The sequence below is a fragment of the Apis laboriosa genome, unplaced genomic scaffold (assembly GCF_014066325.1).
Source record: "Apis laboriosa isolate Shangri-la unplaced genomic scaffold, ASM1406632v1 scaffold22_cov146, whole genome shotgun sequence".
Classification (NCBI taxonomy): domain Eukaryota; kingdom Metazoa; phylum Arthropoda; class Insecta; order Hymenoptera; family Apidae; genus Apis; species Apis laboriosa.
Genome location: NW_025222414.1, coordinates 242,191 through 259,847, shown reverse-complemented (window position 1 = coordinate 259,847; position 17,657 = coordinate 242,191). Strand labels below are relative to the sequence as shown.

The following is a 17,657-nucleotide window of genomic DNA, read 5'->3' as shown; positions in this document are numbered from 1 at the left end:
AAAAAATAATAAATAGTAAAATATATAAAAATATATTTTTAAATAATTTGTCTTTAATAATTTCTTTAAAAATTTTTCAAAACTTTAAAACTTTAAAATTTATAAGAAAAGTGAATTTTAAATAAATTAAAAAAATTTAAAAATAAATTAGAGACTTTAAAAAAAATCTTATGAAATATTATTTTTTATAAAATTTTATATAATTTTATTATTGTTTTTATACATCTTGAGAATCTTATATTATACAAATATTATTTATTTGAAAAATTTGCAGTTAAATAAATATTCGATTTTTTTTTCTTTAGGTTGGCACTTGAGATTCTTACGCACTCTTGCGACAGGAATGGAACTAAAGTATTTGAAAGTTCAATTTGAACTTGGTGTGCTATTTAGAGCAGTGATTGTATCGTCCTGATTTAATTAATTTTATATTGTAAATAAGTGTTATATAAGTGTAATATAATTAATTAGTGCGTGCCAGATTCCGATATCCTCAAGAAAACTAATCAACATAAATGATTGTAAGTACATAAACTTTTTCTTTAGTTGAATCTATATTTTAAGAGACAAGCCGTGGACAAGCATTGAAATTTTTATAAATGATCTTCGAAATCATATTTCAATTTATTGCTATACTATCATTATTATCATTAATGATTTATCGTACATACATAAATATTACTCATAAAGAAAAAGTAAATGATATACATATAATATTCTTCTTTCGAAAAAAATTTTAATTATACATATATATATATACATACTCATACATATATGGGATAAATGTATGTGTAGATACTTACAAATAGGAACTGCGCAGGCGCATGGCGCGAATAAAATATAATCAAATACAAAAACTAAATTACATTGCCATATTATATTAGTTATATTGGTACAAATTCGATATTACTGAAAGTTATTATCGCAATATTTAACAATCGCATGTTAATACCCTTTCGTAAACGCGTGAAAGTTCAAAAGTTGTTTCGATAAAAAGTTTCATAATGCACTTCACGTTAAAAAGCAATTGTTATTTCATGGAAATGGGATTGTATCAGGAAGAAAGAGAAATGGAAGAGAGGGTGAAGGGAGGAAGGGAGGGGGTGATCGTAGAGAATTAGTTGGGCAACATTAAGACACACGATCAAAAGAAGTTTTCTAAATTCAGCCATGAAATTAGCTTGACACTAATTTCACGAGGAAGCATGGGCAAGGCTAAGAAGCGAGGAAAAAGATTGGCCAAGGGGAGGGCATACCTCGCGTGATGCTTCATACCTGCTTCGCGTGTCGAAGTCTGATTTGCTTTGTTGAATCAAGTGTATACTGGCTCCTATATATATATATCGCGAACAAAAGCGAACGAGATAGTGCATTTTCTCTTCTTTTATATCTCGTTATACCCATTCCGATTTCGTTATTTTCGTTAACAATTAAGATTTCCGATAAAATGTTTGAATAGTTCCTCTGATGGTGGATGCGGTACTAGATATATTTTAAAATCAATATTTCAACTACGATTGTTAAAGTATTGTTATAACATTACTCATTCATTTATTCGTTCATTAATAATCAAACGAGTTAAATTTTCGTTTAAATAAAATACAATTGTAATTCCAATTTATCCATCTTGAGTTTAGTATACTACAGCTTATGAGTTCAATCATGCTGATTAATGCTTTCGATACATAATTGAAGCGAGCGTTGTTTGTACAACACAAATAAAGATTTATCGATATAACGCCCACACGTGCAAATGAAATTTGAATACGCCAGAATCTGATTATAAGCATTATCTACATATTTCAACTAAAAGTCAAATCTATTGAATAATCATTCGTCATATTCCGATATTTAATCGAATTAAATATTTTTCGATGTCTTCGAGGCAAAATAAATAAAACTCCGATGAAAATCTGATTATCAAAATCACCGTTCAATATTTCAACACGCTTCTCGTGATACATATATATATATATATATATGTATATACATTCCAAATCGAGAAATTAATTACTTACTCTAAATTTTCCCACTCCATCTGTATTAGTTTCAAATTCGCCGATTTGTCGGATCCATAGTGTTATGAATACGCGTTGTTGGGCCAAATCCATTACGTGTCCCCCAGGAATCGAATATCCCGCTAATATTTCGCCGGGCGGACAGTAATGGTAGATAGCCCGATTCCCAGGAAAAGGAAACTAGAATTTACATGGATTTCCTTTCGACGTTACGTCGCAATTTCTGTCCATCGTGTCGGAAACTAGCATAGCCCCGTCTGTTTCCCACGTTACCTTGTATGTTTGCCAGATAAGTGGAAAGCCAGTGACTCACTAGGTCTCAAACTTTTGCTGGATTTACGGAATCTCAAATTCGTGGTGAGCGTAAGCGGATCTCTCACCTCTTTGGTCAAACGAGTAAAGGTCAGCCTTGTCCCGGTCCTCGCGCGGATAAGGGCGGGGGATAGGAAACTGGGAACAGGGATCCTCAGATCGGGGAGGGGGGACGATGGAGTTTGATGGCCCCGTAGAGAAAGTACGGATGTGGAGGAGGGATGAAAGAGGATGGAAGTAACCTCGCGTTTGCCACAGGGTGAACTGATGAACCGCCTAACAGTGTCGTCGCTGTTACACTGCTTGGTCCACAGAGCTGGAAAGCAAAGTTGCAACAACGTGGTATCTCGTTTCATCTCCCTTGCTTATTTCATTATCTCTCCTCGTTTGTATCTCGCGCTTTCATGCTTTTAACCGACGAGTTCCGACGAGCCTTGTTAACATGTGTTGTTAACAACGAATCATAATGATTCGTCCTTAAAAATTTCATCCACTCGATCGATTTGCCACGTCTTAAGATTTGTTTCGATCGATCGTTTAACCGAAAGAATTAATCTCTTTTCCTGTTCCAATGCTCCAACGGATTTACGGATGACACGTATAAAGAGTTTATACGTATTTAAATTTTAAATACAATCGAAGCTTGAAAATCTTCTCGTCAAATTATATATTGCGTAATTCGATTGGTCGATCGAAACGAAACGAGCAGGAATTGAACGACACGGAAAACGAGACGGAGAGGAAAAGTTCACGAACGGTTAATTCGTCAATCAAACGAAACTCGTATGCTCGACGCAGTTTACCTTAAAGGTTTGGTAAAATCAATACTCTCCGTAAGTTTCCTAATACGAAAAGCCCGTTAACGCGATATTATCGGCCCCTTTGAATACTAATTTCCACGGTATGCTGTGCGCCAGATAGGTGAGATTTTTTTTCGCGACGTTTTATCGGCCTGCCGCGATAATACGATGCACTTTTTTTTTTCTTTTTTTTTTTTTTTCCATGTATCAAAGATTAATGAAAGCGTACGAAGGAGAAGCATAACGAATTTTTGATTAATAGCAGACATCAAATTGAAACACTCGGTTAACAATGAGTCCTAGGATCTGGTAAAATGCGTACATCGTTTATGTGGTAAAACAATCGATTGTTCTTGCGAAAACTACAATTTCCTGTAAGCTTAGATGTGAATGAATTTTTTTTTTTTTTTTTTTCATTTTCATCCAGTATATTCTTATACACCATTTACATTTAGATAATATTTTTATATGTTTAGATAACATTTTTAATATTTCGAGAGTGAAACGCGCTTTATTTGCAGTCTTGATAATATTACTCGAGATGGTAATTACGTTTTGCTAAGGGTAGATTTTACTAAGGGAAGGAAAATTATATTTTATACTCTAGATACTTGTGTTAAACATTTGTAAATGTTCATCAGTGAAAATTAGTTAATTGAATATTGTCTCATAATATATTCAAAAATAGTAGTAGAGTGCGTTTACGTAATTGACGCGTCGATACATCTTTTTTTATTAAAATAATAACTATTCAATATTCATGAAAATTTACATTAATAAACTCGAGATACATTTCTCAGGAAATAAAATTGCCTGATATCGTACATCAATTAGACTTATCGCTCTATTGGAAATTAGTCCTCGTACGTTAGGGCCTCAGTTTCATAATTTATTAATAGAAAGTACTTCTGCAAATTAGAAAACTCAATCTATTAATGCCATATCCGTCCATGCTACCGGTGCTACCGTTTTAACCGTAGATTTTAAGGGGGAGCAGAGCCCTGCCATTCATTTCTTCAGATCTTGTATGCTTGGGAAAATGTCCAATGTCTCACCACCCCTCGCAGACTTCCTTTGCGATTCCTTGGAAGTGCGACAAAATTACCTTCCCCTTTGCGCCGGCTGTTAATTAAATTTTTTCATCATTCTTTTCTCTCTTCCTGGCAGGCCGCCGCCATTAACGTCGAAGCCAATAAAATTTCTTTGCATTCGACTGTTTCACTTGTATCGTCCGTTATATCGACCATCGAATTTATTAATCGCGATACACTGCTCGTGTTCTGATAAATTCTATTTTTCAAAAATATTTTTGTAACTTTTGAAACTCCTGCAAAATAAAAAAAAAAAAAAAGAAACATTGAAGTCTCTTTCGCAATTGATTTTCTATATGTCTATGTGTCTATGTGTTCTATGTGTCTATTATATTCGCTCACATTCGAATTACAACAATGAGGATGAGGAGAAAGTGATTCACGATGAAAAATAAAGATATAAAGTGCAACGATATATCGCGTGAATAAAATCGTTTCCAAGTTTACGTAATCTTTTGTACGACGATAATGTCGAGCACGTGCCGTAATCTCTTATTTGACACATTGCACGTGTGCAACGGCTGCTGGATAAATTGTATTATCTGAAAATTTCTTTCAGGAATTGCTTCCGGTGATCGTGGCCACGTGCTTTCAAATTGCTCACAAATCACAACGATTTCATCGTTTGCCCGAGAAATAAAATTACACGGCCAATCGAGTCGGCCAAGTGAAAAATCTATAACAAATTCACGAATTTCCCCTTTCCTTTCTTCTTACTTTGAATTTTTCAAAAAAAAAAAAAAAAAAAGAATGAAAAATATCTCTCAAATATTTAAAAAATTTATCTAGTATTTAAAAAATTTTTTAAATTTTCGAACTGTATCGAAGTGTAATTTTTACTCGGGGAAATGCTCGAAACAAAATTTATCCTCCGATCTAAATTTAAAGATAACTTTGATGGAAGATAAACGACGAGGAGAGGGGATTAATCGGATACAATGAATTTCCGCATGAACTGTATGAATTGCAAACTTTCCTCGAGCGGATAGACTCGATATCGTTCTCCCATCCGATCTTCTTCCCTCCCCCCTCCCCCTCAAAAGATTTTCTTAACTCCTTTCTAAGCCTTCGTACACACTCGATGAGGAGCCATCTTACTTTCCCTCTTCCTCGCTCGAAACTACTACTACGGCTCATTTTAGGTATGGATCGAGGATAGTTGACGCTTATACGTGTACGTGTCGCATACATTCGCGTATCCTTCTCCCGTGTGAACTCTTATCCCCCCTCTTCTCCCCACTCCGCGTAATCACACGAGCACGTGCTACGCAGCGAGACACGCCGGTCGTAGACAACTGTTCCACGGTCCTACGTGGGACTAGGTTTTGCATCCACTGATCGTTATTATTGACACGGGAATACAGTGAATATAGGGAGTGAATAGGTTGACAAATGGGGATTGGGCACGGCCCAGTCACGTGTCTGGAAGCGACGCGTATGCTTTTATCAATTGATTCTCTTCGTCGCGTTTCTATTCTTTGTGTTACGTATGTATGACATTGGCAACTGTTCCCGACTTCTGACTTTTCAAGGGGTCAGAGAAAGGAAAGAAGAAAGTTTGTTACGGAAATGATTTTCGATGGGATGTGAATGTATATATATATATATATATATATATTTGAAAGAAAGAGAGAGAGATATATATATTTGAGAGAAAGAGAGAAAGAGAGAGAATTTTTGGACAGTTTCCTCGAAAGAGGATACTACATTTTAAAGAGAGATAGCATATATGGACAATACTATTTAATCGTTTTTGAATTTTTGCAGCATTGAATACGTTGATTGAAATTGATTTGATCGTATAACAATGGAGATGGTAAAATAAACTGAAAAAGAAATTGAAAGTCGGAGAGTCGATTGAAATCAAGAATTAGAATTGTCTAGAAACGTGTGTACGTGTGTATGAGAATGCATACGTGTACATAGATTCAACTACGAAGAAAAATTTCATTCCAATAATAGGAAGTTTTCAGTATTTATTTTTCTTTTTTAAATTATTAAAACGCAATGTTAAATATAAATTTTTTATGTTGACACATCTCCGTGTAATACGAATGAACTTTCTTTTAATTTTCTTGGGTGATTTGTTTACAAAGAGTTTATTTATTCAATGCGGTATTTTTCCTTTGATGGCCTGCATCTTTTCTATCTAAACTATTTGTTTACAATCTAAGTATATAAATAATGTCGCGCCAGCCTTGAAAATTATCGCGAACGAGAGGAAAAATGGTAAAAGAAATCTCTGTAGAGCCGGTGAACCGCAGATACACAACAGATACATAAAAGTGACCGGACCCCACTATCTCAGCATAAAAATTCAACTAGCTATCTCTGAAACATCGAAACAAACTGCAAGTCCAATGCTGGGGGTTGTAATCAAGTCTAGATGGTTCGTACTGATTGACAATTTTCCATGGCCTCTTCACCCTCCAATACCCTTTTTCTACCATAGCCAACCCTCACACTATCCATCACTTCAATACCCCTCTTTTGAAATCACGTTTCGTTTCTGTTGCATATAAAGCCGCGTTCATACTGATCATTACGAAATATACGCCAATATATTATTGTACACACGTGCATGTGAATTAATCAGGATTGTACAAGTTCGTTCGAATCCGATATATTAATCGAATAAACGAAACTAGCTCGGAGAAAGCAGTTAAAGGAATTACTTACAGGTAAAAATGAATGGAATATTTTAAAAAGCCGATACGGTAAATAAAAAGCAATAAATAAATTGGTCGGGAACATATCCTTCAATCTCTCCAATGTATGTATAATATATATTTTTATATTTTTATTTCGTGGAAAATAAATACCTAAAAATAATCTAATTGAATGGATTTCGGTTTAAAATGAATACCGAGGAGATACGTTTATTAAAAATTTTAGGAGGAGATATCTTTATGCTTTACCGTTTTTCGAGAATTTTTATTTATAAGATTTTTTTTTTTTTTTAAATTTAATTATCTCTAATGAAATTATTAGTAGAGATACTTTCACGCAAAGTGGAACAGGAGTTATTTTCGATATAAGAAGTATCAGTCGGGAACAATCGGTATAAAATGTTGTGAGTAGAAGAATATTTATAAGATGGCTAATATTGATTGCGTTTGAGCTCCTTTATAACGAATTTATCGAAAATGAAAATGTAAAGGCAGAACGACAGGGTCTGGAAGCGGCTTAATGGAGTCAAGTGGCGGACGAGAAAGGACGAATAAAAAAGAAAAAGACGAGCTATGTCATCTGAAAATTGGAATATTCGTTTGCTCGATGGCAACCTCGCTTACTATTCGTTTAAAGATTGGTGTACAATTGAACGTTCCATATTTCGAAGAGAAGATTAAATATGACGAAATTAATTAACGATGGCGTACATTTTTATTATACGACATAAATCGATCGGTTTTCTTGAAATATAAAAAAATAAATTGAAAAAAAAAAAAAAAAAAAAAAAGTCATCATTAAATTAAAAATTGGTTATTTCTTTCTTCGTAAATATTTGATTAAAACTCTTTGAACTCTTTTATTCGTCGTGTGAAACTTCGAAAAAAAAAAAAAAACGATTTTTGAAAAAAATGATGAAATTTTATTTTATCTTTCGCTTTTCATCCTATCGTATAAAACAAAAATGTTTTATACAGTGTCTCCACGTATTCTCCACCATTGACAGAACTGAGAATCGACGAATGTAAATACGACGTGTTTTTACAGCCCTTCGAAGTTTGCCACCCTAGACACAAGTGAGCTCTTGAGCAACAATAGAGTTGAACAATGGCCCTCTCGGATTAAGATGTAAATTAGTTCATAAGTCACAACATTATGCAATTGTCAGCTACCACGAAATACCTATTGTTATGCCAATAAACTTCAAAGATTCGGGCGTTAAGTTACAGGTCGAAACGGCTTTCGACTTTTATCGACATTTCTCAACTCGTTGCTGGTGGGTAGATGGTGGGGATGTTTAATTTACTACAATAATCGTGGCTGTATGTTCAAGTTGTTATTGAATTACCTCGCCCGTGAAGCAACTTTATTACTCTCATAAACTTAATGGCCTAAACGAAAGAATTTCGTTTTATCATACGTCACGGCGTATTACTCTCGAGTTATTAAATATTCTTAAAAATGTTTTTCTAAATAACTCTTGGCCGTTTGCGCCAAGGAAGAGAATCAAAATTGTTTTTAGTTTAAGAGTGTTTTACTCACTCATTTGTATACAGATATTATAATTTTAACGAATAATAATTTAAGAAAAATTCTGTAATGAATTTTTTTCTTTTTTTCCATCATTTTACATTCACGTTTCGATTGTTGAAAACTTCCGGCAAATTATTCCGCATTCATTAAGGAGATATTATTTAAACATGCATATAGGATCCCGACGATTCACCAGTTTAATTCATGGAGATAAACTTTAACGTTCGTTATTTTTCTTTTCTCTTTCGGGTCAAGGTGGAAACGAGAGTTCAGTGTTATTGTTTCTGTCTCTATAGACCGACAACTATATCATTTAGAACGTTACGACGTGCAAAGAATTAGCATAAAGATGATATTTGTGTAGGAAGAAAAATGGAAAGAAAAATACTTTTCTATAAATAAAAATAAATTTAAATTTAAATTAAATTTTTTACTAGTCGTAGCATTCGATTCAATAAATACTGAGTTTTTGAAAATATTTTTTTAGAAAATTCATGGTATAAAAAAGATAATAAATAATCGGAAAAAAAAAACATTCTCGTAGACAATACATTTGCTTTTCATTACATAGATAGTTTTGCTTCGTAAAAAAATATAACAAAGAGTGGAAAAAAGATTACGATATTTTATTCATGATCAAATGTCTGCTACTATATCTCCGATATGTATTGAATTTTTTTGTTGTGTTGATATCAAATGTCAGTGTGCCGATGCCAAAGGCCACTATGACGATATCTTTGACACACAATAAAACAGTAACGTACTCGTATCTACAACTTTTCGACTATCTTTTATTTTTATAAATAAACATTAATTGAAGTCATACACGTATAACCATAATAATTTCATATATATTTTATTTACGTTCTCTGATGAGAAATTTTAATTTTTTACACCTTCTAATTTAAATATTTTTGTTTCAATAAATTTTATTTTATTTTATTGGCGTAAAATATATTATACGCAATGAAAAATAGGAAATAATTTTTTATCGTCGAATTTATTCTGTCAGTAGTTGAAATTATCTAAAAAAATTTTTTGAATATGAAATAAAGTTTCGATAAATATGATGAAAATTAATCTATGACACGGCACTGCAATACGCTAAATACAACATCGTATATTCATCGGTTAGTTTCAGTTTGCACTGGTAACGTCTGCGAGCTTGTTCATTGATTTTGTAACTTCGTTTTTCTGTAGTTTCCTGTTTTTTTTTTTTTTTTGTTTTTGCCGGTCTCGTGCCATGCAGTCGTCGTCGTGTAAAGTAATTATAATATGTAGGTTTACGTATCAAATACACGAATTTCACGAGTTTCATGCTATACAAACACGTCACAAGTCCGTACAATATAACAAACACACGTAAACTATTAACATTCCAATTAACAGTCAACATTACTATCGTTCATGTTTAAGCTTTGCTTTCACTTTCAAAGTCTCATTTAAAATAAATAAGCTGAAAATATAGAAACACGGGAAATTAATACTCACTCGTTATAAATCGGTCATTTATAAAATTACCTTCGCTTTCGAAACATTGACGCATCAAATTACAGTACATGGAATTCATAATATGGTATTTAGTATTTATAGTTGTCACGGTGGAAACGTACACACCTCCCAAAGATGATCCTCCTTGCGATTGCGATCATTGTATTGATGACGTAAAGGTAAAGGTTGATGAATCTAAAGGAAATAGAAACGTATCGGCGTTGCAATTGTTGCACAAAGAGGATAGCGATGGTGATGGCAATCTCGCTATTTGCGCTCGAAATCGCGAATTCAATGATCGTACCTTTCCAAGCGTTTGTCATATGTTGTGTTACAATCGCTGTTTGATACTACGAATTTCGACTGTCACCGTGAATGACACGATCAAACATGTCGTGAGAGCGTTTAGAAACAGTAAGTAATAACGATGAATCATTAAATAAACGTGATTCAATCGAAACGTTTCACCTATTTTCAGATTACTACAAGCTACGGGATGGAAAATGTTGAAGGAGTTTTTTTGCCTTCGTAAATTCGTCGGTGTGGCTTCATCTTGTTTGCTGTGAGGGGGTACGACGAGGTTAGTAAATCATTTGCAATTTGTTGCATCGATATATACGAAATATGATTGAAGATTATAGACATGTATGTTCTACATGAATAATTTGAACGCGAATATTTTATAAATTGGAAAATAAATATATTTACATCGAAATATGTATTATTTGTATTACGAAAAATTATAGAAATTTCATATGATCGAGATATTAATATTATTAGGCAGTAATAATAAATAATTGAAATTAATAGAAATAGAAATGTACGTATGTACGTATATGGAATTAAATAATATTTTCTATGGATATTCATATACAATAGTGTGTTAATGTATATTATGTCCATTTTGTACAATGTAAATTAAAAATTATTATGTCTTAACAAACATATTAACAACACAAATTTGAATATATACATTACATGCCATCAATCAAAAATATCCTTGAAATCTCGTATCCTTGGATTTGGAAAGGATTTATTTACATAATAATTATTTAGTTCTTAAATTGTCGCTATGGTGTGTTTTAATTGACTTTTGATTCCTCGATTTTGAAAATATTAGATTAGATAAATAAATAAATAGATAAATTAGATAAATACGATAAAAATATTATGAAACACAAAAGTTATTACATACTTATCTGATGTAGAGAGATATCGCGATCACGAAAGCGGTTTCTCCAGGGCGAGACTCTTCCATTGCACTGTAGTTGAATTGATCTCTGCGAATATCCCTAACGTGAGTGTTCGAATGAATAATTTTTGATAGTCGGGAAAATAGCGTTCGCTATCCTGACTATTTTTATATATTTAATTTAATGAGAAAAATAAACAATTTTGCAATAGTGAAAAATGAATGAATAATTTGCATAGTAATTTCTATAGATTATTTAAATTTCTTGTTATCTTATAACGTAAAAAGTCATAATAGAAGTATGTCTTCATTAAAAATTAATATTTATAAATGTTATTAAAATATTTTGTAATGCATGTTTTAATGTTGAAATATTCACCGATGAGGTTTATTATGCAGGTTATAATTATATTATTAATAGTTAATGCAACTTATTATTACGTACTAATTAATTTATTTTAATTTTATTTATGCTTTAACATTCATTTAATAAATTATGTTGCAAGAATCGCTTATATTATATTATAATATAAAACAATCATAAGAATAAAAATTTTATATTCTATTCTAATTATATTTATTATTATTTATTAAAAGAATATTAGTAGAATTTATTAATATTAAGAAAAATTAAATTTTATTTTGTATTTGTCATTAAATAATTGGATTTTGAAATTAAAATAGAAATTATAAATGGTCAGGTTCGTAAAACGTAGTTAGTTCCTAAAGTCGCCGTTACGTAGCGCTATCTATACTCAGTTTCTCGCTGCTAGAATTATACGCTGTGGGCTTAAGTAAGTCAAAGAAGCAGAGAAAAGCATACTTACCTGGCGTAGAGGTTACCGTGATCATGAAGGCGGTTCCTCCAGGGTGAGGCTCTTCCATTGCACTACGGTTGAGCTGACCTCTGCGAATATCCCTAATGTGGATATCTCGGACGTACAATTTTTGGTAGTCGGGACTGCGTTCGCGCTATCCCGGATAATTTATAATCAAAAGGAAATATCATATCTAAGTTAATGGTTTTCTTAAACATATTTTAACGTGTTATGTATCTGTTATGTAAATAATATTTTAGAAAAGTATTTATTCTTTCCGCACACATCTTTTTTTTGTTTGTACTTGTTCGTTTTATTGATTTTTTCCTACTCCCTTTAGAATTGAAATATTTATTTGTACGTTAATAAGAAGCTACTTTTATAAACAAATTTTGTTTATTATTTCACAAGTTCTGTATCGTACAAATATTTTATATTATATAGTATATTAGATGTAAAATTATCTAAATCCTACTTCTACTTTGATATTTGATATCAAATATTTCATTTATGATTTTTAGCATTGTATATTTCATGTTTCGTAATCATTATCTCATTCAAAGTACTTATCAAAGTAATAATATTCTGTAATTACTACACCATTATATGTATGAAGTGATTAAATATTACCTTTGTGTCTCGTTTTCGTGTATAATGTCTAAGCACGTACATACGCCTAATAATGATTCCGTATTCAAATGAACATTCTCAATGTTAATTCACGTATTTGTGCCGGCGATAATAGTCAGCCAAATTATATACAGTAGACTACAACTTCCAAGAAATTCAAATTACAACTTACAATATTACATGCGATACAAATAATTAATTGTAATAATTTTTAATGTTTTTAATTGTACAATTTTCTAATTTTTTTAAAATAGATTTTACTAAAGAAATTATTTTAAACCTAAAGTATAAATTAGTAAATTAATAGTAAAATAGAGATAGGGTTAAAATTCGATCGATTGTCGTTAGTTCCAAAAATTTCCGTTATGTAGTGCTAGGTGCACAGGTTTTCTCGCAGTTACAATTGCATTGTAGGGGCTTAAGTCACTCGAAGCATCGGATAAAAGCATACTTACCTGGCGTAGAGGTTACCGTGATCATAAAGGCGGTTCCTCCAGGGTGAGGCTCTTCCATTGCACTACGGTTGGGCTGACCTCTGCGAATACCCCTAATGTGGGTATCTCGGACGTACAATTTTTGTTAGTCGGGACTGCGTTCGCGCTCTCCCGGTCAATATATCATCTAAAGGTATATAATTATCATATCTCTTTATCAAATTTTATCAAAAATCGTAATAATTAATGGTGATAGTAACAATAATATTAGATATTTGATAATACTGAAAGAATTTTTTTGATACAACTTATATTTCATACGAATCCCTTTCATCTTTTATTACGTCATATTTAATTGGAATCGTAATTGCAATATCTGATCACACAGTCCTCTTGTAATTAAGCTGCAATATTGCAACCAGTGACAAGCATATTTAGACTTGTCATCTTTTTTAGTAGGATAATTAGAAGGGAGGCACGAAATGTTACAAAATTACAGTGTTAAAGCACAGGTGGCAGTCTCTAGTTAAACGATATAGGAAGCACATGGCCCGTTTAAGCATCCGTGTGAGGGGCTGTCGGACGTTTCCGTATGTCGGCCGCTCGAAACGTGTTGGAAGTTAACAGGCCAGCTGGCCTGGCTTAGTGGTAGTTGATGCAAGTACTGTCTGGATAGTGGAAGGAAAGGAATTAAACAGACTCAGAGTCCTCGCAAATTGAGTTGAACGGGCCTGGAATTTAAACATTCAAATTAACCTATTTAGCAAGTCAAAGGAGTTAATGTGTGCTCGTTGATTTTGCATGCACTCAGATTCTAATATTCAATCGATATTGCATTTTTTTCTTCGTCGTAGATTCACTTTCTCCTTTCATTCAAAACCGTAAAATTTCGATGCAAGATCGTTCTTCCCCTTCATATTTGCGATCCGTTTCCCCTTTCGTACCGTATATATAGTAAAATAAATATAATACTCTGTTTTCACGGAATAGTGTTGTCGAAAGTTGAATGTTTGCGTAGTTTGAATTAGAATTTCAATCGAAATTTGAATTATATTTGAATTTAATTCGAATCGGCACGTGAAATTTTTTTTTTTTTTTTTTTTGATCGATGATGATTTAAGAACATGTCGAGAACATGCATCGTTTGTTCTTAGTCTTATGTTTTTACTCTCGTCCAGGATATATTCTTTAGATTCGTGGAGAAAAATTGTTTCGGTTCAAATGACTAATCTTTTAATTGCTGCTGAAATTGATTTCGAGAGCTATCGGTTAATTAATCAGAAAAATTGCATTTGAAAGGTAACATTTCTAGAATTCAGGAGAAATGGACCTTACGACGAACAGAACATCTCGATACGATAGATTGAACATTTATCGAACGAATCTATTATTTTATTAAATTAAAAAGAAAAAAAAATCAATTGTATCGTAAACGTCAAAATAAATCGGACGTTTGTCAAAGTTTTAATAACCGTTTCTAAAATCTTCTTTTTAATTTGTTCCACAAATATTAATCGAATAAACTGTATTATCTATGATTTATCTATAATTCCGATTGATATTAAACAGGAACTAATTAAATGGGAAGTACAATTGATCGAATCGATCAAAACGATCGTTTGCATCTGATAATATTTACACCGAATTAACATTGGTACGATGGTACATACGTTTTATGCATCGTCTGCACCGGCGTACCGTCACGGTTATATACCGTATAGCCGTGCCCATAGTATACTTATAAATATGTAAATAACTTCAAAGGGGGATGTCACCGATCGCTTCATACGGGATACGCCAATAAAACTGTGTAGAACGGGATCCAATAAAATCCGTACTTTTGAATTACACGGATGTCTGCTCTCTGGCCGGGTTCGAGTACTAGTTACAAAATTTCCATAGTTGATCGCTGCCTTTGAGAAATCAAGAAAGAAAGGCGGCCGTGTGCCGCTCGAAGGAACGAAAAAGGTAAAAAAGCATCGAGCGGAACGTATCGCGGAATATACCGGCGTATATTATGTATTTACATACAGTGTCTGCTACACTTCCCCGTGTCTTTCATACGAGTGTGTAAACAGGGCCACGTTTCGGCTTATTTCAATACGGCTTATCGCGTTTATTCACGATCCGTCGTTTAATGTTATACTTAACGGCGTACATGTCTCTCACGTTTGACATTTCTAATATTACGGTTAACGTTAATGAATACTTATTGTTGTATAGAAACGTAAGTAAGCTACAGTTTTTTGTTTCTTTCTTTCTTTCTTTCTTTCTCAATAAAATTTTTCTTCATTTTCATTCTCGAATAATCTTAGTATTGTCCGTGGTATTGTATAGGTTTGGCGGTATTATCGAGCCGGATCTTTGAAATATCTTCGATTGATAAATGGAATGCGTGGCGCGCGGTCTATCGTACATATACAGCATATTTCTTCAATATCGCCTTTCTTCCGAAACGAATAATGCAACGGGAATACAATATATACCATTATCGTTCCTATAATTCCTATAATTTGTCTTTTCTTTCTTTTTTTTTTTTTTTTTTTTTTTATAAACAAGTATCACGAGAATAATCCAATTAATGACTCTCGTATACGATACAGAGCGTGTACATTCTTGAAAACGCATCCCTGATCGTTTTGATTAAAAAATATCGAGTAACCATCGATCGAATCGAATCTCGACGAGCGAAACAAGTGCGCGAATTACCAGTGGTTATTTTTCAAACGCGAATGCAACTAATCACACTGCTCGTCGAATAATATTTCTCCGGTTTGTACCACGCCATCGACACGTGGATTATAACGAGGATCGTGAAAATATACAGGTAAAAAAAAAAAAAAAAAAAAAAAANNNNAAAAAAAAAACAGTGACCCGTTTTCGGTCTATCGAGGCCTCGAGCGGCACAACTCGTGGCTGCCTCCGCCACGACCGAAAACCGGGAACGTGTGAAAGGTAGCCGTGTTTCCACTCGTGTTTCGAGGGTTACGAAATTGTAATTCCGTGGGTTTCAAGTGGTCGTTTCGCACGGCGATCGTTATCGATTCGATTATTCGACGGCTGTTTTCACCCGCGTTATCGGCACGAGGCACGAGGCGCGAAACTCCGGGGCGAAACGCGAAAAACAAGTTTAAACCGGCCTCACGTAACCGGGAGTGACATCTCTGTCTCGAAACAATTTTCAATTGAGCACGAGTCAAGGATCGAAATTGAGTTCCATTCGAGAGACTATTAATTTTCTCAATTACCGGTATAATTTTCTACATAGCGAAACGATACCACGATACGCTCTATGATTTTCAATATTTTTGAAGCTCTAAACTGTGTACGTATATCAGGAAAAATAATATGATCACAGAAATAAATTTACAATCAAATTAGGGAAACAGAAAAATTTGGATATATCAATTATTATTCTTATTCTTTTCTCACAAGATTTCTTTCGTCGAGTCTTTGATTCATTTCTTTCATAAAGAATAGAATTCGAGGCCGATTCGCTAGAGTTTTTCTTCCTCGAAATAGCACGCTTTATGATTTTTAATATCTTTGAAGCTCTAACTATAAAGCTGTGTTCTAAGTCATATGATTACAAAAACAAATTTACAATCAAATTAAGAAAGCAGAAAAATTTGAATATATCGCGTCAATTATTTTTTTTATCCTTTTCTGACAAGATTTCTTTTGTCGAGTCTTTAATTCTTTGCTATTCGTAAAGAGTACAATTCGAGGCCGATTCGTTAGAGTTTTCTCCCTCGAAATAGCACGTTTTATGATTTTTAATATCTTTGAAGCTCTAACTATAAATAAATAAATAAATATTATAAATAAATAAATAACTATAAATAAATAACTATAAATAAAGCTGTGTTCTAAGTCATATAATTATAAAAACAAATTTACAATCAAATTAAGAAAGCAGAAAAATTTGAATATATCGCGTCAATTATTATTCTTATCCTTTTCTCACAAGATTTCTTTCGTCGAGTCTTTAATTCTTTGCTATTCGTAAAGAGTACAATTCGCTAGAGTTTTCTCTCTCGAAATAGGTCTATGATTTTTAATATGAGGCTTTAACTATAAAGCTATATGTATATTAGGAAAAATAATATGATGACAAAAACGAATTTACAATCAAATTCGTAACAGAAAAATTTGGATATATCGCGTCAATTATTATTCTTATTCTTTTCTCACAAGATTTTGTCGCGTTTTTAATTCTTTGCTATTCATAGAGTACAATTCGAGGCCGATTCGTTAGAGTTTTCTCCCTTGAAATAGCACGTTTTATGATTTTTAAGCTTTGAAGCTCTAACTATAAAGCTATATGTATATCAGGAAAAATAATATGACGACAAAAACGAATTTACAATCAAATTCGTAACAGAAAAATTTGGATATATCGCGTCAATTATTATTCTTATTCTTTTCTCACAAGATTTTGTCGCGTTTTTAATTCTTTGCTATTCATAGAGTACAATTCGAGGCCAATTCGCTAGAGTTTTCTCTCTCGAAATAGGTCTATGATTTTTAATATGAAGCTCTAATTATAAATAAATAAATAAATATTATAAATAAATAAATAACTATAAATGAAGCTGTGTTCTAAGTCATATGATTACAAAAACAAATTTACAATCAAATTAAGAAAGCAGAAAAATTTGAATGTAT

The 17,657-nt window shown here is 32.6% G+C and overlaps 1 protein-coding gene and 3 non-coding genes across 4 annotated transcripts; all 4 read left to right on the top strand.

Moving 5' to 3' along the window:
* Positions 1 to 9,603: 9,603 nt before the first annotated feature.
* Positions 9,604 to 10,630, top strand: LOC122713119. Its single transcript, XM_043933277.1, has 3 exons — positions 9,604 to 9,701; positions 10,009 to 10,329; positions 10,394 to 10,630. Exons 1-3 carry the CDS (start codon positions 9,668 to 9,670, stop codon positions 10,423 to 10,425), a joined length of 387 nt encoding a protein of 128 aa, XP_043789212.1. The 5' UTR covers positions 9,604 to 9,667; the 3' UTR covers positions 10,426 to 10,630.
* Positions 10,631 to 11,106: 476 nt separating this feature from the next.
* LOC122713151 lies at positions 11,107 to 11,269 on the top strand. The gene has a single exon (XR_006346458.1). It is a non-coding gene; the product is annotated as a U1 spliceosomal RNA (small nuclear RNA).
* Positions 11,270 to 11,926: 657 nt separating this feature from the next.
* Positions 11,927 to 12,088, top strand: LOC122713149. The gene has a single exon (XR_006346456.1). It is a non-coding gene; the product is annotated as a U1 spliceosomal RNA (small nuclear RNA).
* A 914-nt stretch (positions 12,089 to 13,002) lies between these two features.
* LOC122713150 lies at positions 13,003 to 13,164 on the top strand. The gene has a single exon (XR_006346457.1). It is a non-coding gene; the product is annotated as a U1 spliceosomal RNA (small nuclear RNA).
* Positions 13,165 to 17,657: the final 4,493 nt, after the last annotated feature.

What these genes read in the sequence shown, in the direction of transcription:
- LOC122713119 (XM_043933277.1), top strand. Translation starts at nt 9,668, where the DNA reads ATGCAGTCGTCGTCGTGTAAAGTAATTATAATAT. An exon ending in GTGTAAAGTAATTATAATAT is followed by an intron (nt 9,702 to 10,008) that starts GTAGGTTTACGT and finishes TATGGTATTTAG; the next exon opens with TATTTATAGTTGTCACGGTG. An exon ending in CGTGAGAGCGTTTAGAAACA is followed by an intron (nt 10,330 to 10,393) that starts GTAAGTAATAAC and finishes ACCTATTTTCAG; the next exon opens with ATTACTACAAGCTACGGGAT.